This window comes from Phyllosticta capitalensis (genome assembly GCF_038381095.1).
Source record: "Phyllosticta capitalensis strain CBS 128856 chromosome Unknown BKA78scaffold_13, whole genome shotgun sequence".
Lineage (NCBI taxonomy): Eukaryota > Fungi > Ascomycota > Dothideomycetes > Botryosphaeriales > Phyllostictaceae > Phyllosticta > Phyllosticta capitalensis.
Window position 1 is genome coordinate 38,814 of NW_027117451.1, and position 21,014 is coordinate 59,827.

General features: G+C 56.7%; 8 protein-coding genes across 8 annotated transcripts; 4 read left to right on the forward strand and 4 right to left on the reverse strand.

Moving 5' to 3' along the window:
• Positions 1–2,470: 2,470 nt before the first annotated feature.
• On the reverse strand, positions 2,471–3,451 carry BKA78DRAFT_327467 (uncharacterized protein). Its single transcript, XM_066889516.1, has 2 exons — positions 3,398–3,451; positions 2,471–3,313 (listed from the first exon to the last, which is right to left on the reverse strand). Exons 1-2 carry the CDS (start codon positions 3,405–3,407, stop codon positions 3,108–3,110), a joined length of 216 nt encoding a protein of 71 aa, XP_066738390.1. The 5' UTR covers positions 3,408–3,451; the 3' UTR covers positions 2,471–3,107.
• A 375-nt stretch (positions 3,452–3,826) lies between these two features.
• On the reverse strand, positions 3,827–5,539 carry BKA78DRAFT_327469 (ATP phosphoribosyltransferase-like protein). The gene is made up of 5 exons (XM_066889517.1): positions 5,253–5,539; positions 5,172–5,206; positions 4,595–5,113; positions 4,402–4,542; positions 3,827–4,352 (listed from the first exon to the last, which is right to left on the reverse strand). Exons 1-5 carry the CDS (start codon positions 5,267–5,269, stop codon positions 4,117–4,119), a joined length of 948 nt encoding a protein of 315 aa, XP_066738391.1. The 5' UTR covers positions 5,270–5,539; the 3' UTR covers positions 3,827–4,116.
• Positions 5,540–5,710: 171 nt separating this feature from the next.
• BKA78DRAFT_327473 (40S ribosomal protein eS28) lies at positions 5,711–6,150 on the forward strand (the record flags this gene model as incomplete). Its single annotated transcript, XM_066889518.1, has 3 exons — positions 5,711–5,831; positions 5,902–5,985; positions 6,087–6,150. The coding sequence occupies exons 1-3, from the start codon at positions 5,771–5,773 to the stop codon at positions 6,146–6,148; spliced, it is 207 nt and encodes a 68-aa protein (XP_066738392.1). The 5' UTR covers positions 5,711–5,770.
• Positions 6,151–7,477: 1,327 nt separating this feature from the next.
• BKA78DRAFT_327479 (uncharacterized protein) lies at positions 7,478–8,913 on the forward strand. Its single transcript, XM_066889519.1, has 2 exons — positions 7,478–8,399; positions 8,459–8,913. Exons 1-2 carry the CDS (start codon positions 7,542–7,544, stop codon positions 8,636–8,638), a joined length of 1,038 nt encoding a protein of 345 aa, XP_066738393.1. The 5' UTR covers positions 7,478–7,541; the 3' UTR covers positions 8,639–8,913.
• A 732-nt stretch (positions 8,914–9,645) lies between these two features.
• On the forward strand, positions 9,646–11,080 carry BKA78DRAFT_327480 (uncharacterized protein; the record flags this gene model as incomplete). The annotated part of the gene is made up of 3 exons (XM_066889520.1): positions 9,646–9,820; positions 9,867–10,608; positions 10,668–11,080. Coding segments are annotated over 3 exons (1,019 nt in total), but the record flags the coding sequence as incomplete, so codon positions are not given.
• Positions 11,081–12,450: 1,370 nt separating this feature from the next.
• On the reverse strand, positions 12,451–12,964 carry BKA78DRAFT_57540 (uncharacterized protein). Its single transcript, XM_066893403.1, has one exon. The coding sequence runs from the start codon at positions 12,804–12,806 to the stop codon at positions 12,546–12,548; it is 261 nt and encodes an 86-aa protein (XP_066738395.1). The 5' UTR covers positions 12,807–12,964; the 3' UTR covers positions 12,451–12,545.
• Positions 12,965–13,122: 158 nt separating this feature from the next.
• On the reverse strand, positions 13,123–15,958 carry BKA78DRAFT_259219 (DNA repair and recombination protein RAD5B; the record flags this gene model as incomplete). The annotated part of the gene is made up of 2 exons (XM_066885348.1): positions 13,123–15,693; positions 15,863–15,958. Coding segments are annotated over 2 exons (2,667 nt in total), but the record flags the coding sequence as incomplete, so codon positions are not given.
• Positions 15,959–18,036: 2,078 nt separating this feature from the next.
• BKA78DRAFT_259518 (uncharacterized protein) lies at positions 18,037–20,971 on the forward strand (the record flags this gene model as incomplete). Its single annotated transcript, XM_066885380.1, has 2 exons — positions 18,037–18,195; positions 18,248–20,971. The coding sequence occupies 2 exons, from the start codon at positions 18,037–18,039 to the stop codon at positions 20,969–20,971; spliced, it is 2,883 nt and encodes a 960-aa protein (XP_066738397.1).
• Between the last annotated feature and the right edge of the window lie 43 nt (positions 20,972–21,014).

Below are 21,014 nucleotides of genomic sequence, written 5' to 3' on the forward strand. Positions count from 1 at the left end.
CGACATCGGCCAATGATGCCGTTGAGCCCTAACAGTTTAGGCTGGAAACTTCGACCCAACATGACCGTTTCCACCCCGAGGGCTCACCTTTCCAATTCCACGTGGACATGGCGTCTTTCTGCTTCTTGCGGCATAAGCAGGCAGTTGTACGTCGATGCGACACCCAATCGCGCAACGCACACGTCAGGACTCCAAACAGCGCAGCTATAAAGCTCGCCACTTTCTTTCTCTCAGACCTCCGTATCCTCACCATCAACGGGATTTGAAGCAATCTTCCTCAAGCGATTCCACCCGATCTTCCTACTCTTGTTTCTGAGAACAGAAGTCTGTCGATGTACTTGTTTTTCTTCGCCTTCGCTTTTGCTGCGCACGTAACCGTCCGTCTGCTGCAGTATCTCCCGTACCTTCCGCTATTCCCGGGCGGAGATAACGGCAACGCATTTATGCAGCGCAGGGCTGGCGAGGTATAGCATCGGATGACGACGAATTCCTCCGTCGCGGTCAGTTGGCAAAGCAGTCAACCCATCCCCCACAAATCCTGCAACCACAGTGACCTCAAGTCCAGGTGACCTAACACCTGGTACCTTGCACGACGCACGATTCATGCCGCATCTCGCAAGCCCACCGATGGCACAAGTATAAAAGTCACTCGCTTTCTCATCAATGCTCACTTCTCTTCTATCCGTCACACGACGGACAAGCCGCTTTCTAGAATCTGACGCTGAAGGCTACTGTCTTGGGGTAGGAACAGTTCGAAAGTCACGTACTTTTGCTGCGCCTTTGCCAAACGGCCGCCAGTCTACGACTCTCTCCTCGGCGTCCTTTTGTCTTTGCTTCGGCGGAGTGGTGTGTTTGCGGGGTAGATTCTGTCAAAGAAGGGCAAGAATACTGGATCGTGGCATCAGCCATTATCACTGTCAGTTGATGAAGCAACTGAGCCATTGTCTGGATTTTTGCGCGGCACCGGGAACTGACTTCCCACGTGGTACCTTCCGCTGACCCTCCTTTCCCATACGCGCGTGCACGTGTTCGGTGCCCGGTCAGGAGCTGCAGACTGCACAGGTATAAAACCAGACCTCTCGAGCCCTCTTCCCCATCCTGCCCTCCATCGGAGCCGCGTCTGAGTCTGACATGCTTTGAATGATCAAAGACCGACAGTGTTGGGTACTTTGGATCAAAGACTGTCAAGACCACACTTTGTTCCTCTGCCTTGCCTTGCTGGCACACTCGTTTGCCACTCGTTTGCCCTAGAGGTTTTGCGGTCGCATCTATTTTGCACCAGAGTCGATTGCGTCAGTTGCGTACATGGACAATTCTAAGATTGGATGGTGCTGCTCTTCGCCATTTGTGGCAAGTGCGGTCATATTGATCCTTTCTTTCCTCACTCTGCCCTCTTGACCCCCTGACCTGCTCCAATGGCGTGGCCTTGCGTCCTACTGGCAGTAACTCGGGCCCCTGACCGCCCCCTCGCGCTTCTGGTCACAAGTCGGACGCACAGTCCATGGCTTCAGAGGTATAAAATCCTCCCTCCTCGACCCTTCTCTTCTGTCCTCCATCAACCAAGTGGCGGCGCACCTGTCTTGGGGTGCAAGAAAAGGGGTAAAGGACCACTGTGCGGTTGGGAGGATCTTCCGCGAAGAAAAAGACAACACTTGCTTTCCGTGTCCTGCTTCCTCGTTTCGCCGCCGCTCCCCCGCCCCGCTTGAAGAATTACTTGGGCAAAGCGCAAAGCTGTACTGATACCCAACATTTTGCAAGTGTGCTGCTTTGTAGCGGCGTTGGCGTATGATGATGAATGGCGAATTCCAGCAGGTTGCAACCAAGCCCTCTTTCTTGCTCCTCCCTACGGCTTCGAAACAGACTCCAATCACGCGTGCCATGCACCCTTTTTGCCCTCTCTCGTTCGCCCCCCTGATCACACGTCTCCAAGTGCCTCCGACAACGCACTTTCCGCATGGACCAGGTACAAAACCCCTCCCTCACTCCCTCACCCCGCTTCTTTTCTAACAGTCAGCGAGCAAGGCGCCGCGTTTGCGGAACAACAGCGGCGAGATAATCGACACTGTGTGTGCGATGTAGCAGCAAGACTACTCACTTGTCTGTCTCTGCCTTTGCGCTCTGGCTCCCTGGTGACCTGGTTCTCTCTTTGCGTGGATCCGAAATCGTTGAGAGACTGGAATGGTGGATAGGCAGGGTCGATTGTGTTGGATAATGATGTTCCCTGTTTTTAGTGGGATACTTTGTGCGCGCAATGGCAAAGTCATCAGGAAAATTGGGCCCATGACTCCTTTCCCGGTCGTACCTACCTCATGAGTTCTACCCGACTGATAACTCCTAGCCATGTGCCTCTTTTTTTCAGCACACATGCGCAGTCAACGTCTGGACAACGCACTGTCCAGGGCTGGGCGGGTATATAAAAGCCCTCCCTCTGCTATCTCTGGCACTCTCCTCTCCCCAACTCACGGCGAGGCGCCCCTCCCTTGCACAACCTACCCACGAGAGAACTCTCTGTGGGGCTGGTGGACACAAAGAGTCACAGATATGTCACTGTGTTTGCCTTTTCCTCGTCCGTTCGTCGCAGCAATAGCTGCGTAGTGGCGTCGTCTCATTCATCATGCAATGCAGAGACGGGCTATGCGATGATGGTGTTCTCCTGCCATTACTGGAAAACGGTGGGGGCCATAGGGACGGACCTTTGGGTACGTCGCAAGCAAGCACCTGCAGGATTAGCAGGCTAGAAGGGTTGAAGCGTAGTGCCTAGTTGAATTGTTTTGAATCGTTTGAACCCCCACACCGTTAGAGTGCGCATCGTGGCTTGACCTGAATCTGATTGATGACTCCATACCATGTGCCCCCTTGTAACCGCACGCGCGCATCACACGTGCTTGACCAACGCACAATCCAGCGCCACGTAGATATATAAACCCTCCCTCTGTTTCCTCTGGCTCCTCTCTCCCCAACTCACGGCGAGGCGTCCCTTCCTCGTATCAATCCCACGAGTGAACCGACTGTGGGTTTGGTGGAAACAAAGAATACCCACGTTCTGACTTTGTTTGTCTTTGCCTTGTCTATTCATCGCGGCGACAGATGACTGGGGCGTCGTTCCGTCATTTCCTGGCAATTGGCGTACATGCTGCTTTGGCGTGACGGGCTGTTTGGTGATGATGGTGTTTTCTGCCGTTATTGGGAGATGGTGATGCCGCGGCGCGTTGAAGAGGAAGTGGAGCTTTAGTAGCCTTAGGGACGGACTCTGGGGTGTGCTGCATGTCGCGGGCAAGCATCCGCAGAATACCAGATACCTGGAAGGGAGAAAGTATGTGCAGTGCCCGATTGAATCCTTTCGAGTGATTCGACCCCCACGCCTGAAGACGTGGCTCGACCTGATTGATGGCTCCAGTAGGCACCATGTGGCCTCTTTGCCACGACACGCGCGCAGTACTGATGTCTGGAGAACGCACGGTCCAGGGCTGTGAGGGTATATAAACCTGCCCTCCGTTGCCTCTGGTGCTCCTCTCTCCCCAGCACACGGCGAGCGAGGCGTCTTCTCCGAGATACTCTGCGATTCAGCCACTGTGGGTGTTGGCGAGAAGTCAGCCACTTGTGCCATACTTGGTTTGTCTCTGCCTTGGCTGTTCATCGCCGCCATGGACGAGGGCTTCGGCTTTTCCTGGGCAGCTGCGGCATGGCGTGGGTCATTTGGGGATGGTATTCTACTTCACCGTTGAAGAATCGTGTTGCGCTGCATGCGGTACTCGTTGCGGCATATGAGGGTCCTAGATAGGTAGCGCGCACGGGCAGAGTTGTTAGGTAGTTGGAAAACGAGAAGTGTGTTGGTTGATCATTTCGAATTACTTGACTACAGACGCCGTCATCTACCTTGCGCCGTCCAAGACAAGACTTGCATTTCTTTTGCCCTCCAGTCCACGGCTTGACCAAAAACCGCATCGCGCGGCTGGCCGCGCCCCCTTCAAGTGACGTGCCGTATCCCGCCCGCCACAACTGTGGCATCGGCGCAGCTCGAGCACAGCTCACAGCTCGCGAAGCATCCGGCCGCCGCGAGACAAGTTTTACCTCGTCCTAATCGCGCGCTCGATTCCTCTCCTCCCAATGTCCCACTCAACCCGTCCGCGAGTTGTCGATCCTCGTGACCAGAATATCGCAGGCGCCGACGGCGCTGAGCTCGTCCATGACCGTCGCGATGCGCTTGCGCTCGACCATGGCGCTGACGGCGACCCAGCCGCTCTCCTCGAGCGAGTTGACCGTGGGTGCGCGCTTTCCGGGGGTGATTTCGCAGGCGGCCTTGAGCTGCGCGCGCTCGACATTGTAGGAGCAGAGGACGTATTTTTGGGCGGCTGTTCGAGTGGTTAGCAGGAGGAGCTGCGAGAGGCTGTAGAGACTCACTGATGACACCGCGGATGCGCGCGGCAATCAGGTCGACGAGCTTGGGGTCCGACACGTTCTTCGACTTGATGAGGATGGCGGTGGTCTCGATGACGGTGGAAATGGCCTTGAGGCCGGCGGCGCGCATCGTCTCGCCGGATTCTGTGCGCCAGGTCAACTTGCGCCCAACTCGCGCTTGGCCGCCAATACTCACCAACCAGGTCGACAATGCCGTCGGCGACGCCCAATGCGCAAGCAGCCTCAACACTACCGCCGACGTACTTGATGTGGGTGTTGGGCTTCTTTCCAGCAGCGTCGCCGTTCAGCTCCTTGCCCTCCGCCTTGGCCTCGAGCTCCAAAAAGTAGCGCTCGGCCAGGTTTGTGAAGCTGGTGACAATGTTCTTGCCGACCAGCTGCTCCGGGGTGCTGATGTCGCCCTTTTCGGGGACCTGGACCTGCAGGCGGCAGCGGCCAAAGTCGAGGTCGAGGACCTCCTCGACGCCGGTCGTGGCCGTCGGCGGGGTCACGGCCTCATGTTCGGCGACCTGGTCGCGACCAGTGATTCCGAGGTCTACGCGACCCTCTCCGACAAAGGTGGGGATATCGGCGGCGGGGAGAAAGATGAGAGCAATGGGAAAGTTCTTGACGAGGGCAATGTCGAGGCGCGAGTGGCGGTGGAATTGAATGTCGGAGCCGTGGAGGAGGTCGAGACAGGCTTGGTGGAGGCGGCCCTCTGCGGATTGCGAAAGTCAGCGGAGGGGACTCGCGCCAGAAGACGAGAGATTACGGACTCTTGGGGACGGCGAAGAGGAGGCGGTCGGTGAGGCTGGGAAGGTCAGTTGGGGGTTCAATGGGTGGTGGAGGAGCATTACTGGTTGACGAGATCCATGGTCAAAGTGGGCAATTGGGAGTGTCGCGGTCGAGGAGAGGAGAGAGGAGGCGGTAGAAGTGGGACAGGTGGTCAATGGCGGAGGGCGGCGGCGAGCGACAAAGAGAGTGGAGATGATGTGGTGTTGAAATTCTGGTAGTGAGTCAGGCCCATGTGGTGGGGTTGATTGGCCCGCGCCCGCCGCCGCCGGAGGCCAATGGTCGAGCAAATGGATGCCGCATGGTGGTTGATGAGGAAGTATTCTCTAGTCGTCGACGAAGTTGTAGCAAGTGGAATCCTTTGTTTCGGCCTTCTAATCCCCATTCGTTTGGCTCCGTCGTCATCAATCCGCCGGCGGAACCAGGCGCGCCAAGATTTCCCGCCGCACACGCAATTCTCCCATTCCACTTCCGCTCGCCCTCTCCGCCGCGAATCACTTTCGGTCCGCCCCGAATTACCACACCTGAACTGAACATCCTCCTCAACTTCCACCTACCACCAACCTCGCAAACCTCCTCCAAAATGGACTCCGCCAAGGTTCCCGTCAAGCTCGTCAAAGTCACCCGCGTCCTCGGCCGTACCGGTACGCTGCCCGCCCACTGTTTCCACCCATCTCACCCGTCGTCAGTCCACCTGACTGACCTTCGCTACAGGCTCCCGCGGCGGCGTGACCCAGGTCCGCGTCGAATTCATGGACGACACCACCCGCAGCATCATCCGCAACGTCAAGGGCCCTGGTACGTGCCAAACCCCCGCCTCGAGACGAGCCGCCGAGACACCACACACGAGGAACTGCATGGTGCAAGGACGAGACAGTCGGGTGCTGACGTTGTGACAGTCCGCGAAAACGACATTCTGTGCCTCCTCGAGTCGGAGCGCGAGGCCCGCCGCCTGCGGTAAACGACGCCACCCAACGAGAACGCGATGACGATACTGCGAGACAGTGTGGCTGGAGTGCATGCGCTTGGGGTTTTGGGGTCTGCGTTTGCAGAAGAAACTGCGCGAAAAGAGGGCATACTGGCGCAAAGGCCTGGGAAAAGTCATTAGCTGTCAGGAGCAAGGACGTTTGCATGGTAGAGGAGCGAATAAATGGAATTCGACCTTCTCTATCGTCGTTTTGAAGTGCAGAAAGGAGGGTTGACGTTGTCTGTGCCTGCCAAACGCTGTGGTGTACCGTCGTTGAAGAGCAGTGGTAGTGTGAAGATGGCATTCCGATGTCAGGAGAGGGCGCGAGAGGGCCTGCGTGCGCCTTTGGTAGGTCGGCGGATGACGAGACATCTTCTAGGAGGAGCGCAAGGAAGGAAACCGGACTCAAAGCCTATGATGGTCAAAGAGCAACGCGTATGGAGCATTGGATTTCTCTGTCAGTGGAGGAGAGGAAGTAGCCAGCCTTCCCAGAGGCACCCGTGGGAGCTGTAGTCCGAGCCGAAATGCGCTGGAGCTGGGTACTTTTCATGATGCGCGCTGGTCAGGTAGGTACAAGTAGGTACAAGTAGGTACAAGATTTTCGTAAAGCCAGTCTTTCTATCCATTTCACGGGTTTCTCTCTCGTCGACATCTCCCGCACAGCGAAAGCACCAGTGAAGCCACCAAGGTGCGCTCCACTCTACTCTTTCCTTGCACACCGCCACAAAGCTGCGGCACCGTTGTTTGCAGAGGGCTTGCAGGAGCTTTTCACCGCAGAGTTGAGCTGAGGAGCCGGCGTCGAACTGTTACTCTTCACGTGTCGCGTGTTGCGCGCGACTTCTACGAGGAAGCCACGCCTGCCTACCTGCCCCATCGGAAAAACTCCCACCACGCAACACCCACACCCTCTCAAAAACATTCGTCGTCTGACATCTTCTCTTTTCACTCAGAACGGCTCGACTCGCAGGCCTTCGTTGAGCTGCTCGAGCTTTTCTCTCTTCCTCTGCAACGCGAGCGGCTCCTTTCCTCACAATGGGCAAGGCAAAGAGCAAGCGCAAAAAACGGTCTCTTGCAGCACAGTCTCACCCGGCTTCATGTTTCGACGGTTCAGAGAGCACTTCTTCACAAGTGCGACAGGCGCTTGAGAAGGAGCATCCAACTTTCAATCAATATGGCAGGAAAAAGCGCAATCTCTTTGTCCAAAAATGTTTAAGGACCTTGAAGAGACAGCGCAAAAAGAGAGGACCATCGCAGCCCACTAGCCGTCCTGCTGAGTCGCAAGCGAATGCCGCGTCGCCTTCCAAGTCTGCTCCCTCGCGTGCTGACGAACTGTAAGTGACTGCCATGCTCTGAAGCGCGTATTTTCTGACTTTCAAGCGAACCGAAAATGGAGTGGTTCAAAGGTACAGAGGACAATCATCACGATATCAAGAGAGCTCTTGCGATGAAATGCCTCGAGTACACACTGTGGAGTTCAACCGAACGGAGCAAATTTGCGGACAAGTGCAAGAGAGCGCTGGAAGCACATCGTGAGCTTCAGCAGCAAATTCGAGCGAGCTCGCGGGCAGACTCTTTGCTGTTCGAGCCACACGTCCAGCCGTGGCGAGCGGAGAAGGCTAGATTCGTCAGCCCCACCAGGTCTACCATGAGCTACAGCCCGTTTCCATGGAATGTCGTCGAAAGCGTTGAGAAGGACACGGAAGAAGTCAGTCCCAATGATGCAGACGACGAATCGATGACGGAAGAAGAGGAGCTCTTCCCGCCGCGACGCGCACAGAGGGCCCCGGTTGAGACAAACAACTCGCAGTTGGCCCCAGCGAAACCTAAGGGTCTGGGAGCGTTGGGACAAGAGTTCCAGGCGGTCGTGAGAAAAGATGGAGCAGAGCATGCCAGAATGATGACGTTGTTTTTCCACAACTCGGTCACGGAGCTCAGGACAAAAGACAGGGAGCATGATGCCATCATTGAGCGGCAGGGCGCGAGGCTGGAGCAGCAAGGCGCAAAACTGGACCAGCAAGGTGCAAAGCTGGAGCAGCAGGACGCAAAGATTGAGGAGCTGCAAACAAAGTCCGCGGAGGACAAGGCTGAGATTGCGGATCTGAGGGCAGAGACGGCGAGCCTAAGGGCAAAGATGGAGAAGAAGTTTCGACGACCCTCAAGCATGCAGGCTTCCGCGTCTGGTTGGGAGTCATCAGCCGCAGGCTCGAAGACTAATGACCAGAGCCAGGCAGGCCGAGACCACACCGTAAGTCGCTCTACCCACGCTGACTTCATCTCACTGACACATCTTGTTCACAAATGCAGCCGTTGGCAAGTCCGCGCAAACGCAGCGCTGAAGGATCGCCTGAGTCCTCGACCGTCCCCCAGAGCAAAAAGTCAAAGTCCGAAAAGGAGAAGAAGGAGAAGAAAAAGAATAAGAAAAAGAAGAAGACAAAGCCTGAGGCAGATGTGGAGTCGGCAGCCGATGACATGGACGAAGACTGAGAACGGCAGTACTCATGTCGGCGTACATCCAGGGAGTCCTTAGCACGCACCACGTACGTCGCGTCTGGCAGAGGCACCTTTTCTGTACAACATACATCGGGAAAAAATGGGATTCAAGCAAAGGGAAAGCGTGCTGTGGTCGACGGCTCCAAGGAGCACACATTAGGTCGACCAAGTATAGGCTCTTCTCTACCAGGTAGATAATACGACTGCTCTACCTCTACTAACTTCATTTTCATCTTGCTCTTTCGCCTCTTACACGTCGCATGCACCACCTGTGTCTCTACCTTGGTCCACACCAGCCCAACTCCTTCCTACCTACCTACATAAGTGGCCACACTCAACGGCGCGCGGCTGGCGGGCACGCATGCCCCCAAAGACTCGCCAGCGCTGAGGTGAGCTGAAGAGTGTTGTGCCTGTCCAAGCGTCGCGTGTCGCGCGCTGCTTCTTCAAGGAAGCCACACCTGCGCACCTGCCTCGTCGGGACAACACCCACCGCGCGACACCCACAACCTCTCCAAAATCTTCACCGCCTCCTCCTCTCTTCTTCAACACCGTTCGACTCGCTTAACTCTCCAAGCTGCTTGAGCTTCACCCTCTGCCTTCGCAACGCCAGCCGCTCGCACTTCGCCCAGCATGGCTGACTTGTAAGTCCTCACTTCCTTTGATTCGTCCGCCCGTTCTGACTTCTGCAGTCAAGAGGGCTTGCGCTACCTGAGCGACCAGGATAGGACCATATCTGAAATCAAGTCCTCCCTGCTGAAAAATCACCCGGAATTCTCAAGCTGGGACCCGAATGCTCGCACTCAGTATTCCCAGGGAATCTTTGACGCGCTCAAGCGTAAGATTCAACAGGAGAAGAGCCAGCGCCCCTCGGAGCGCCGCCGAAAGTCCCCTTCACCCGACATGTAAGTTGCCGCCGTGATTTCAACCTTCGGTGTTCTAACTTTTCAGTGAATCGGGTCTAGCTTGTCTCCTTCTTTCTGAAACGAAGATTCCCCGAATCATGATGACCCTCGAAAAGAAGCATGCGGAATTCCAAACCTGGGAGCCCAAGAAGCGGACCAAGTTTGCGAGAAAGTGTCTGGAATCCTTGAACAACGACCGCAGGGAAGCGAAGATTCAGCGCAAGTGGGAGCTTCGTCAGAAGGCCCTCAAGTATCCCATCGGTGCCAGTGACAAGTGAGTTATCGTCAGCCCGTGAATCAGGACACTGACTGATTTGTAGCCCTTACCTGACCTACATCCGCGGATCGGAATGCAAGATTTCTGAAATCAAGAAATCTCTCAGGCAAAACCATCCTGACTACGACAAATGGACTCCGCAGGAACGCAAGAAGTTCCGCGGCAGATGTTGGAATGCCTTGCTCGAGCATCGCGCGAAGAAGAAGCAATCGGAAAGGGCCAGTCAGGAGGGAGGCGAACTGAACCAGGACGACGACACAAATGAAGAGCTCGCGCAAAAGAATGACGAGCTTGAGGCAGAGCTTGCGAAGCGCGAGGCCAGGATCTCTGAGCTCGAAGAAGAGGTCGCCGACCTCACGGCACACACCACGGAGCTGCAGGACAAGAACTCGACCCTCAAGGACAAGAACTCTGCCCTCAAGGACAAGAAGCTCAAGCTGAAGGACGACAACTCCCGGGCCAACGAAGAGAATGAAGAGCTCAATGACACGGTGCTCAAGCTAAGGGAGAGGAAGAAGCAGCTCAAGACAGAGAAAGCCCGGGCCAATGAAGAGAATGAAGAGCTCAAGGCTAAGGTTGCCGAGCTTACCGACGAAGTGCTCAAGCTAAAGGAGAGGAAGAAGGAGCTTAAGAAGGAAAACACCAAGGCCAACGCAGAGATTGTCGAGCTCAATACGGAACTCAACAAGCGCCTGTCCATGACATCGACCCCCTTCCGTCTCCCCAGCTCCCAGAACTTGGACATGGATGACGATGCTGACGGCCAGGAGGAAGCGGCCCAACTCGTAAGTCGCTTGACCCCGATACCTTTGACCTTGCTGACGAAGCCTCCCTGTGTGTACAGTCCGGATCGAAGAAGCGCAAGCGTACGCCCGAGGAGCCCGCGGTCGATCGCGAGGAGAGGAAGCGCAAGAAGAAGAAGAGTCGAGAGCAGATCGAGGATTGACTACGCAGCTGCGTGGATGGAGTCTGAGGAGTCTTCAGGTTTACGCGTCTTCTCGCGTTTAGCATCGTCAACTCTGCCCTTCTGCGGTAGTCGACACAACGGCAGCAGCACTCTGTCGGCGTACATTCACGGAGTGCCCAGCACCACGTACCTCGCGTTCGCTCACAGAGTGATTTCCTGTAAAATACACATTGGGAAAAATGGGATTCAAATGGGAAGCGTGCAGGGGTTGACGGCTCCAAGGAGCTCACACCAGGTCAACCGAGCACAGATCCTTCTCACCTAGGTAGATAATAGGACTGCTCTACCTCTACTGACTTCTAGTACTTTTTGCCATGCTCTTTCGCCTTGTACACATGTCGCATGCATCACCTCTGCCTCTACCTTGTCCACATCATCCCAGCACACCAGCCCATCTACTGCACTCTCGCATCCGCACCAACCATCAAACACATCCCCAAACCCCAACACCCAAAATTCAAATCACCAGGTACAAAGCTACATCTTCACGCAGCCACTCCTACCTAGCTACGTAAGTGGCACACTCAACGGCGCGCGGCCGGCGGGCACGCATGCGCCACACGGCGGCAGCGTCATCTGACTGCTCCCGCATCCCACGCCCACCACACCTCCCACACTCCTCCTTCTACGACAAAACCAGAACAGACACGAACCACAACCAGCCACACGTCCAACGTAAGGGGAATCTGTGCGTGTGATGAACATCGATGCGAGGCGTGACTTGCATCGCCTCGCCTCGCCTCGCGTCCATCAACATCTTCAGGTTCCTGGTCTTGACTGTGATCTGCCCTGCCCTGCCCTGCCTTACCCTGACCTGCCTTACCCTACCCTGCCCTGCTCTACCCTACCCCTACCCCAAACTACGCACACATGTCTCACATCTCAGCCTCGCCTGCTCGCCTCCCCACAAACCCAAAGACAGCATCGTCACGTTGGTTGCACGTTCAATAGAAAATCAACGGCAACCTGGCACGCCACCACCTCCGCCACGACCTACCTACGCCACCGACGTACGCGCGCATGCGGCTCTCGTCTTCATCAGGTCGGCAGGCACACACGCAGGCAGACAGGCAGGTAGGCAGGTACCCGTCCGCGTGCCTGGCTGTCATCCTGTCAGCGTGTCCGCCCTGCCGGTTATGACGGCATTTCTCAGAGGGTAAACAGAAGGGACGGGCCTGAGGACAGGTAAATGTTTGAGGTTGGTCGCTGGTCATCGACCTCGTGAGTCCAAGTGTGCTGTCTTTTTGAAGCCGACGGCTGCCTGCGACGTGCGTGTGGTTTGGGTGGGTGGGTGGGTGTACATACGGGGGGAAGAGCGAGCGAACGAATGAATGAACGAGCGAGTAGTGTGCGGCGAGCGTGGTGCGTGCGCGTAGGTTTACTTGGAGCGTGAGGATGGATGTCGACGCACTGGTGAGTAGTGGCTAGCTTGGTGCCGCAGAGGGAGAGAGGTGAGGCGCGACGAGCATTTGCATTTCCCACGATGCCATCAACACCAGCAGACAAAGCGAGAACCTAAGGACGGCGGGGAAGCGGAGACGCGGAGACGCTGGAAGCGTGGATAGGAAGTACTCAAGCAACCCTCCGTGCTTCTAGCTTCAACCATCTGAGTATCTTAGTCCACAGCACAGACAAACCCGTCTGTTGCCAAGCAGCAAAGGAAGACAGCTGACTCCATTCATAACTCATTCGAGCCACAGGACCGGCCCGAGGCCTCTTGATCAAGACGTCCCTCTACGGTACAAGTACAGTACTCTACACAGTGATACGATGGGTACGGCACAGTACTACAGTAAAGGATGTCCCGCGCTTTTTGTTGGGGGTTTCGTCCAAAACAATCCGGTCCAGTCCAGTCCAGCCCAATTCAGCCTGCTTGTGAAGCCCCAAAGGAAACAAGAGAGAAGACGCAAAAGAGAACGTACGCTTGCTCATGACGCGTGAAGAATGGAGACAGGAAAAAGAAAGAAGAATGAAGACAGAATAAAACCCAACAGAGCTCTCAACGCCCCAGCCCATCCTATGGGTTCCACGGCCAGCGCCCGTGCCTGAAACTACCGGCTAACCTTCAAGCTCCGTCAAACGGGGCATATTCTCTCAAAATCTCATCCAGCGTTGCGTCCAAGTGGGCTTGCCTCTCAGGCGTATACGTGGATGGATCAAATTCCTCAGGGGGTTCCCCACGCGCCTCCCTCTCTCGTTGCTCACGAATCTGGGCAGCAATGGCCCCACGAAACATCAATCGATCCTCTTCATTCCAGAAAAGAGGCCTAGCCTCGTGTGGGCGTACTGCCCCCTGGGCCAAAGTCATGGTCTCTTCTGGACCCACGGCCCCCTAGGCTGAAGTCGTGGCCTCTCCTGGAATCTCGCCAGCGACAGCAGTAGTCGTGGCTTCTTCAGAGTTCCCGCCAGCAGCAGCGCCAGCAGTGCCAGTTCTTCCCAAAAGCCTCTCCAAATCCGCCATGCGTGCGGCCCTGCCAACCTTGCTCCTGCCCTGGTTCGACTTTTCGGAAAACGCCAGAGCCATGAGCTTGCGTTTGTCCTGCTGAATGCCAAGCACGCGGTCTTCAATGGTGCCCTCGACAATGAGGCGGAAGACGGTAGTCGGCCGGGTCTGTCCCAGGCGGTACACGCGGTCCACGGCTTGGTCCTCTATAGCCGGTGCCCACCACGTGTCAGAGAGAATGACTTGCGAAGCTGCGACGAGGTTGAGGCCGACGCTGCAGCAAGCGAGCGATGCAAGGAGGACTGTGGTGTCGGGATCGTTGTCGAGCGCGTTGAGCGAGGCATCGCGTGCGAGAGCCGTCATGCTGCCGTCAATGCGCGCGTATTTGATGCCGGCGGCGTCGAGCTCTGGCTGTACAATGTCAAGAAAGGAAGTCCACTGGCTAAACACAATCGTCTTGATTGTCTTGTCTTTGGCCCTTGTGGCCTGGAGGATCTCGAGGAGCCTTTCCACCTTCGAGCTGCGACCCGCATTTTCAATGTCAGATGGAGCCGCCGCTGGAGCCTCCTCGGCAGGCTTGACGAGTGTGTCGACGCTGGGCAGCTTAGCCCGGCACAATGGGCAGGTGTGGTTCATCTCGATCCATTTCTGGATACAATCGGACCCAAAGACGTGGGCGCAGCAAGTAATGACCGGGGTGTGCGTTGCCTTCGTGACATCATTCAACCCGTCAAAGCAGATGGAGCACTCTTCTTCAGCATCGATGCTAATCTGCAGCACTCTCTGCAGCGCCTCATAGTTCTCAGGCGTGAGCTCAACAGTCTTGTTCTTTTCGAGCGCGTCATATAGCCCAGCGAGACGTTCTTCGCCAACCAGTTTCCAATGGTTGCAGACTTGGCGCAAGCGCAGAAGAATCTCGAACAAATGGCGGTAGGTCTGAGCTGCATTGGCACCTGCCACACTGCTCTGGGCCCTGTACTGGCTGAGTGTTCCCTGGGCCTGGGCTTCCAAGAGGTCGTACTTTTCCTTTTCGTGGGGAAGCAACTCGACCGGACGGTTGACTTGGGTAAGCTCGGGCAAACGCAGGTCAATGAAGGGCATATCCTTTCTACGGCGGAGACAGATGCCCTGCATCAATGTTTGTAGTAGGAGGTTGCCCGAATCCTGGCCTTGGTTGACAGGTCGCATGAGCGACGCATTGAAGAGCTCAAACTGGGCGAGACCACCAGACAGTCGCAGGAACTTGATTAGAGAAAACAAGTCTTTCAATCCGTTGATAATTGGCGTTCCAGTCAGGGCCCACCTTGATTGCGCGTCGAGGTTGCACGCGGCGACTGCTTTCTTCGACGTTGGTGTGCGAATTTGATGGCCCTCGTCGAGCACGAGCCTTCGCCAAGTGACGGAGAAAAGGCCATCCTTTCGAGGAACAGGTTTTGGCTGCAAATTCGCCTTGCCGCCCCAATACTCGGATGATGCTGTCTCGTAGGTCGTGACGACCACGTCGTAGTTGGCAATCTCCTTGGGGTCGATGCGTTTCTTGCGGGTGCCGTGGTAGATGAGCACACGAAGTTGGTGCTCGGGCTTGACGTGCCGCTCTATTTGTGTCGACCAGTTGCTCATGACGCTGAGGGGAGCCAGAATGAGTGTTGCGTGGCCCACGCCTTCCATTCCGGCGTAGAGCGCCCGATCGGCCATGATGAGAGAAATGACCTGCACCGTCTTTCCCAAACCCATGTCGTCGGCCAAGATGCCGCCAGAGGCAAGCTCGGGCATGTCGGTTGAGAAATTGGTGCAGACATTCATGAACGAGTGCATCTTTCCCGGAACACGCTTCCAAAGCTGAACCACGTCGGTCGATCCGACAGCCGGAGGCTTTGGATTCTCGTGGTCCAGCATCCATTGTAGGCCTTGAAGTTGATAAGGCAACAGCTCGGCCTTGATGGTGTCTGGCTGAGGCGCCATTGGCATCTGCTCCAGGTCGGCTTCCTTGGTACCAAATTTCTCGACAGCCTGGTCAGCTTTGCGGGGGTCAAATTTCTGGCTCTCGCCAATGATGTTGTCAAGGGTTTGTATGGGTTGAGTTGGGGTGCCCTGGGACGAGCCAAAGCCCCAGGAGCCCTCCCCAGTCTGCACTTGTTGGACGACAATGCGGCCGGAGCCCCCAGCCCTGAGCGCCGCTTGGCTCTCTTTTTGGATCTTTTCCCACTTTGTAAATTCGTTGACAGGCAGGCGGTCGGCCCTCATCTGAGTGACAAGTTCCGCGCGTGCAATCGGGTCGCTGGTTCCGTACAGCCTGAGTTCCATGGGGCAGTCGAACTCGCCCTTGAGGCCGGTGATTTTACCCTCGACCATCAGGGATCTGCTGTCCATGTATTTGGCCAATTTGCCAGCAAGCTGTCTGGGAATGTGGCCAATCTTTGCGCCATGCACATTGTCGACACGAATGGCGTTGGAATCGTACTGAGGAGGGTCAGTGTTGGCAAAGATCATGACGACCGAGGTGGAATCCCAATTCATTGGACAATGGAGAAAGGGTCCAACACAGAGTGACTCAGGGTCCGGCATGGTCTCCACGCGATTCCACACGCGACACGTTGTACAAAGAGAGGGATGGAGGTCAAAAACCTACCGCATTGGATGGCTCCCTCCGATTCATCACCATCTCTCCAATATTGGCATTGCCATTGTAGTAGCGGACGCCCACGATTTTCGAAGGCAGGATTCCTGCATGGCTTTAGCTGGAGGTGCGACAGCTGCGGCGGCGAACACACCATAGAGAATGTTCTGCTCAAAGGCACGCTCATTGGAGACTTGAGACTGGTCGACAATGTCGTCGAAGACAGACTCGTCACCAAATTCATCGACGCGCAAGCTCTGCGAAGCGCGTGGCTGAGGAGCACGTTGTAGCGACGGGCTCTGGGATGAGACAAATGATGTCGAGGGCGTGTCGCCGGTCAGGTCGATACATTCTATGTGATCAAAGACCGAGTCGTCTCCAAACTCGTCGACCCGGGTGCTCTGCGAAGGTTGAGAGCTTTGGGACGAGCGAAACGACTGCGAAGGCGTCGAGCTTTGCGCCGTTCGCGAGGTGGAGCTGTGTGATTTTCGTGAGCCTTGTGAAGAACGAGAGCTGGTGGAAGGCTGAGAGCGGGAAGAAGAGGATGGTGTGCGCTCGTTGTTGATGCGTCTACGGTAATTGGCATACGCATAGGGATTGAAGCCGGAACTTGAGCGCTTCCGCTTCTGGCTGCTGCTAAAGTTGGGCCAAGGCATTGTGGTGCAGCCAGAGTGCAGGATGGGGGCCGCAGCGAAACGAAACGAGGTGAATGGCTGGGGGCCGAGACGAGCAAAGGAGTGGAGAGTGGAGGAGCGCCGAGGGCGTTGAGCTGTGGGTGTCGAGCGGCGCGGAGGGACGCGGCTCCCCCAACTGTGTGCCTTGGCCCGTGCACTGATGTTGGACGCGAGATAGCACGTCGACACGTGATTTGAGAAGTCTAATCGGCCGATCTCGCGATGATGTGCTCTGGGGGCAACAGACCAAGTAAATCATGGTCGCTCCAAGGAGAATTTGGTAGAGGATCTGTTTGATGTGTTGGAAAATGCTCCTTGTCTGCGCTCGTTGAAGGTTGAGAATTCGCCATGTCGACGGCCGACATGTCTAGTGTGTGCCACCGCTTTTGCTACCTACCAACCCAAGCCCCGGATGGATTCAACTGCAATCTCAAGCTCCCGTCATGGCCGACGCTGTATCTCTCTTTGATCACAACTCGCTGTGTGTAGCATCAACTTGAGCCTTCCCCGCAAACGGCCACGGTTGGGCGTGCCACGACCTCATCGCGTCCGGTCAAGCAGCGGTGGATGCGCCGGTCAAGGTGACAGGATGACAGTTGACGACGTGCCTACTCCTAGTGCTCGACGGCCCAATCACTGCTCTCATCACACGCGATGCCGTCCTTGCAGCGTCTCTGTCGCACAACCACGGCCGCCGTCCAAGATGTGACCAGATACAGACACATCGACTCTGCGACAGTGGAGGCCCGGCTCTCGTCACGATTGTGCAGATATACAGTATATAGAAGTGGTGCTGTCCATGTGCGCGGCGGAGAGAAGAGCGGGCGCGACGGCATGACCAGAGTCGCCTCCACGCGCCACCAGCACGAATGGTCCTTATTGCAAAAGAGTCAGCGGCCATGACGGCATGCACAAGAGAAGGCGACATTATTAAACAACATGTAGACTAGAATACCTCAACGGTCGTCTCTCCCATGCTTCATTCTCCCCCAGCGCCCGTCTTGTCCCCCGCAGGCTTATCAGCTTGAGGCTGTCCGCTATCTAAACCCCGTGACACCATCTCGTCCAGAGACCACAACCAAACCATCTCCGTAACCGCCTCCTCCTCCTCACCTGTCGTCTCCCCGTAAACCTCGCTCTCTCCTCTCCTCCTGCAGCCCGCGATCCTGCAACCCCCAACCCTGCGCCTCCGACCCTATTTCTACTTTCTTTGTTTGAGCGGCCCGTTGCGCATCCCGGCCGCTGCTAGCTGCCTCGCCAACTTGACCTCGACCTCCCTCACTCCGACTCCCACCAAGACCACTCACCGACTCGCTCTGCGCCAACCTTGTCGCCATAACCCTCTCCAACTCCATCTCCGCCAACCTTCCATTCGCCCTCCATCGACACCGCCGGCCCATGTCCGCAGTCAACACCGCCCAAACCTCCCTTCACCTCCGGTGACTGTAGCGACCACCCACGCCTGTCGCTGCCCCTACACACGTCCACGCCTCTCTCACACCGGCTGCCATCATGGCCGCTCCCAATCCGTCCTCTCGCCATCCGGCTCCCTCGCGCTCGTCGACCCATCCCTCTGCCGCGTCGGATCCGGACACCATGGTGGGCTCCTTTAAGCGCATGAATCAGATTGGAAAGGGCAGCTTCGCAACCGTCTACAAGGGCGTCCATATGGTGCGTCGCCCAACCCCCGTCCCTCCCATGACCTCACTGACCGTCATCCCAGACCAAGCGCGAGCTCGTCGTGGCCATCAAGTCGGTCGACACCACCAAGCTCAACAAGAAGCTCAAGGACAATCTCTCGACCGAGATACAGATTCTCCGCAACCTGACCCATCCGCACATCGTCGCCCTCATCGACTGTAAGGAGGTGCCCAAATATATCCACATTGTGACCGAGTTCTGCGAGCTTGGAGACCTGTCCAGCTTCATCAAGAAGCGCAGTTCGTTGCCCGACCATCCCGCCACAAAGGTCATGATGAAAAAGTACCCAAATCCTCCCGTCGGCGGCCTCAACGAAGTGCTTGCGCGCCATTTCCTCAAGCAAATTGCGAGCGCGCTGGAGTTTATGCACTCCAAGAATTACGTCCACCGTGACCTCAAGCCGCAAAACCTCTTGCTGAACCCCTCACCTCTGTACTACCAAAAGTACCGACCGTACGAAATCCCCTACGCCGCCGCCGAAGGCTCCATGGTCCCGGCCGTTGGCGTTCCCTCGCTGCCAATGCTCAAGATTGCCGACTTTGGCTTCGCCAGATGGCTGCCCAAGTCGTCCTTGGCCGAAACCCTCTGCGGCTCGCCACTGTACATGGCCCCCGAGATCCTCCGCTATGAGAAGTACGACGCCAAAGCCGACCTGTGGTCGACTGGAACCGTCTTGTACGAGATGTTGGTAGGCAAGCCGCCGTTCCGAGCAAACAACCACGTCGAGTTGCTGCGCAGAATCGAGAAACAGGACGATAGAATCACCTTCAACGACTGCGTCATCAGCCGCGACATGAAGACTGTCGTTCGAGCGCTGCTCAAAAAGACGCCCACCGAGCGCATCTCGCACGAGTCCTTCTTCTCGGATGAAGTCGTGGCCGGCGAGATCCCCGGCTTGGTCGACGAGGACCAGCCCCGGAGCTCCCAAAACGAAGGATCCATGTCCAAGGACAAGCATGCCTTGCCGGAGCAGTCATCGAGTCCGCGGCACGTCGAGATGCAGACCTACCCAACTTCGTCTCGCTCCAAGCCGGCAGCAGACATGATCCCATCGCCAAGGCCTGTTTCTCGGACTGGGGCCACGGCTCCTAGCGCCGGAACGCCGCCAATCCCTGCGTCCAGACGTTACAGCAACACGCCCGTCCAAGCTACAGCAGAACGAACTGCGCCGGTGCAGGCCGAACGCAGGCCCACCATCACCTCGCATGCCACCGCTCCTGCTCGTCAACAATTGCCACAAGAGCGACCGCCCTCGGCGGCGGCCGTGACTTTGAATCGTCGCGCCAGCCGCCATTCGCCGTCCCCAAGCTCTTCTATGCTCAGGGACCACCTGGAGCGAGAGCGGAATCCCCGAGGCGCAGATGAGAGGGCTCAGCGCGAAGCACGCGAGCGCGCTGCCCAAGAGATTGCTTTTGAGCGCGATTACGTCTTGGTCGAAAAGCGCAGCGTCGAGGTCAATGCCTTTGCGGACGAATTGGCTGCGAGCCCGCAATTTAACAGAGACCGCCCCTCGTCGCCCTCTCACGGAACCATGGTGAGACGGGCCACCACTCAGGGCGCGCCCAACTCGGCCACTGGTGCCCACGGTACACCTTCTCGAGCAATTCAGATTGCTCCTGGCAGAGACCGTCCAAGCTCTCTCCACCACCGCGCTAGCTCTTACGAGAGGCGCTATGGCCCTAGCCCAGGCTCAGCTACATCGGCCATTTCAAAAGCCCTCAACATGGCCAGCTACAGGATCTTTGGAACTGGAGCATCGCCGCCCGGTCGCGGGCCCTCGCCGCCCAAAGGATACACGCAGTTTCCCATCTACCCGACCGCCCAGAGCGGCCTGCTGGTGATTGGCGAGGGTGGAAAGACGAGCGCAGCCTCGCGCGACAAGGACACGCGTGTGCTCGAAATGGTCGAAGAGCTCGCGCAGCGTAGTCATGTCATCTATGGCTTCGCTGAAGTCAAGTACAAGCAGCTCCTGCCAGCGCCCCCAAGCGACCACGGCCTCGGCATCAACCAGACTGCCCACACTCGTCCCGACGAAGACCAAGACTCTGACGAGGACCTGACTGTTGATGCGGTGCTCACCATATCCGAAGAGGCATTGGTTCTGTACGTCAAGGCGTTGGCGCTGCTTGCCAAGTCAATCGACTTGGCCGGTAGCTGGTGGGGCCAGCGCAATAGGGGAGAGGTCATTGGCGACAGTAACTCGCCTCGGTCTAGCTCGGCCAACTCCAACATTGCAGCCATCGGGGCCAAGATGAACCAAGTAGTGCAGTGGGTGCGCAATCGCTTCAACGAGTGCGTGGAAAAGTCCGAGTTTGTCGGCCGCAAGCTCGTCGAGGCGCAAAAGCAACTGCCGCTAGACCACCCCGCCCATCCCAACAACATGGCCTCTGCCTCGTCGTCACTTGCAAGCGCCAACACTTCGGCGGAGAATATCCACCTGCCCACTGGCATCACTGCTGAGAAGCTCATGTATGATCGCGCCATTGAGATGAGCAGAGCAGCTGCGGTGAATGAGTTGGTCGGCGAAGACCTTCCCGGTTGCGAGCTCAATTACGCAACTGCAATTCGCATGCTCGAGGCCATTTTCGAAAGTGACGATGATTTGTCAGGCCGCAGGTTGACGAGCGGCAAGAACCAAGAGGAGGAGGTCATTACCGGCCTTGAAGACGAGGATCGAGCTTCTGTTTTGAAATGTAAGTTTATGCATCAATTCGCCGCATCATGTCTAACCTCTTGCAGTGATTGAGAGCATGAAGGGCCGACTCAAGGCACTTCGCAAGAAGATTGAG

Excerpts from the sequence above, each read along its gene's own strand:
- BKA78DRAFT_327469 (XM_066889517.1), bottom strand. Across the intron at positions 5,114-5,171 it reads CCTCTTCGCCGTCCCCAAGA|AGGGCCGCCTCCACCAAGCC; the intron begins GTCCGTAATCTC and ends CGCAATCCGCAG. Across the intron at positions 4,543-4,594 it reads CGGCATTGTCGACCTGGTTG|AATCCGGCGAGACGATGCGC; the intron begins GTGAGTATTGGC and ends CCTGGCGCACAG.
- BKA78DRAFT_327479 (XM_066889519.1), top strand. The coding sequence starts at position 7,542 with ATGGAGTGGTTCAAAGGTACAGAGGACAATCATCACGATATCAAGAGA. Across the intron at positions 8,400-8,458 it reads AGGCAGGCCGAGACCACACC|CCGTTGGCAAGTCCGCGCAA; the intron begins GTAAGTCGCTCT and ends TCACAAATGCAG.
- BKA78DRAFT_57540 (XM_066893403.1), bottom strand. The coding sequence starts at position 12,806 with ATGGGCTGGGGCGTTGAGAGCTCTGTTGGGTTTTATTCTGTCTTCATT.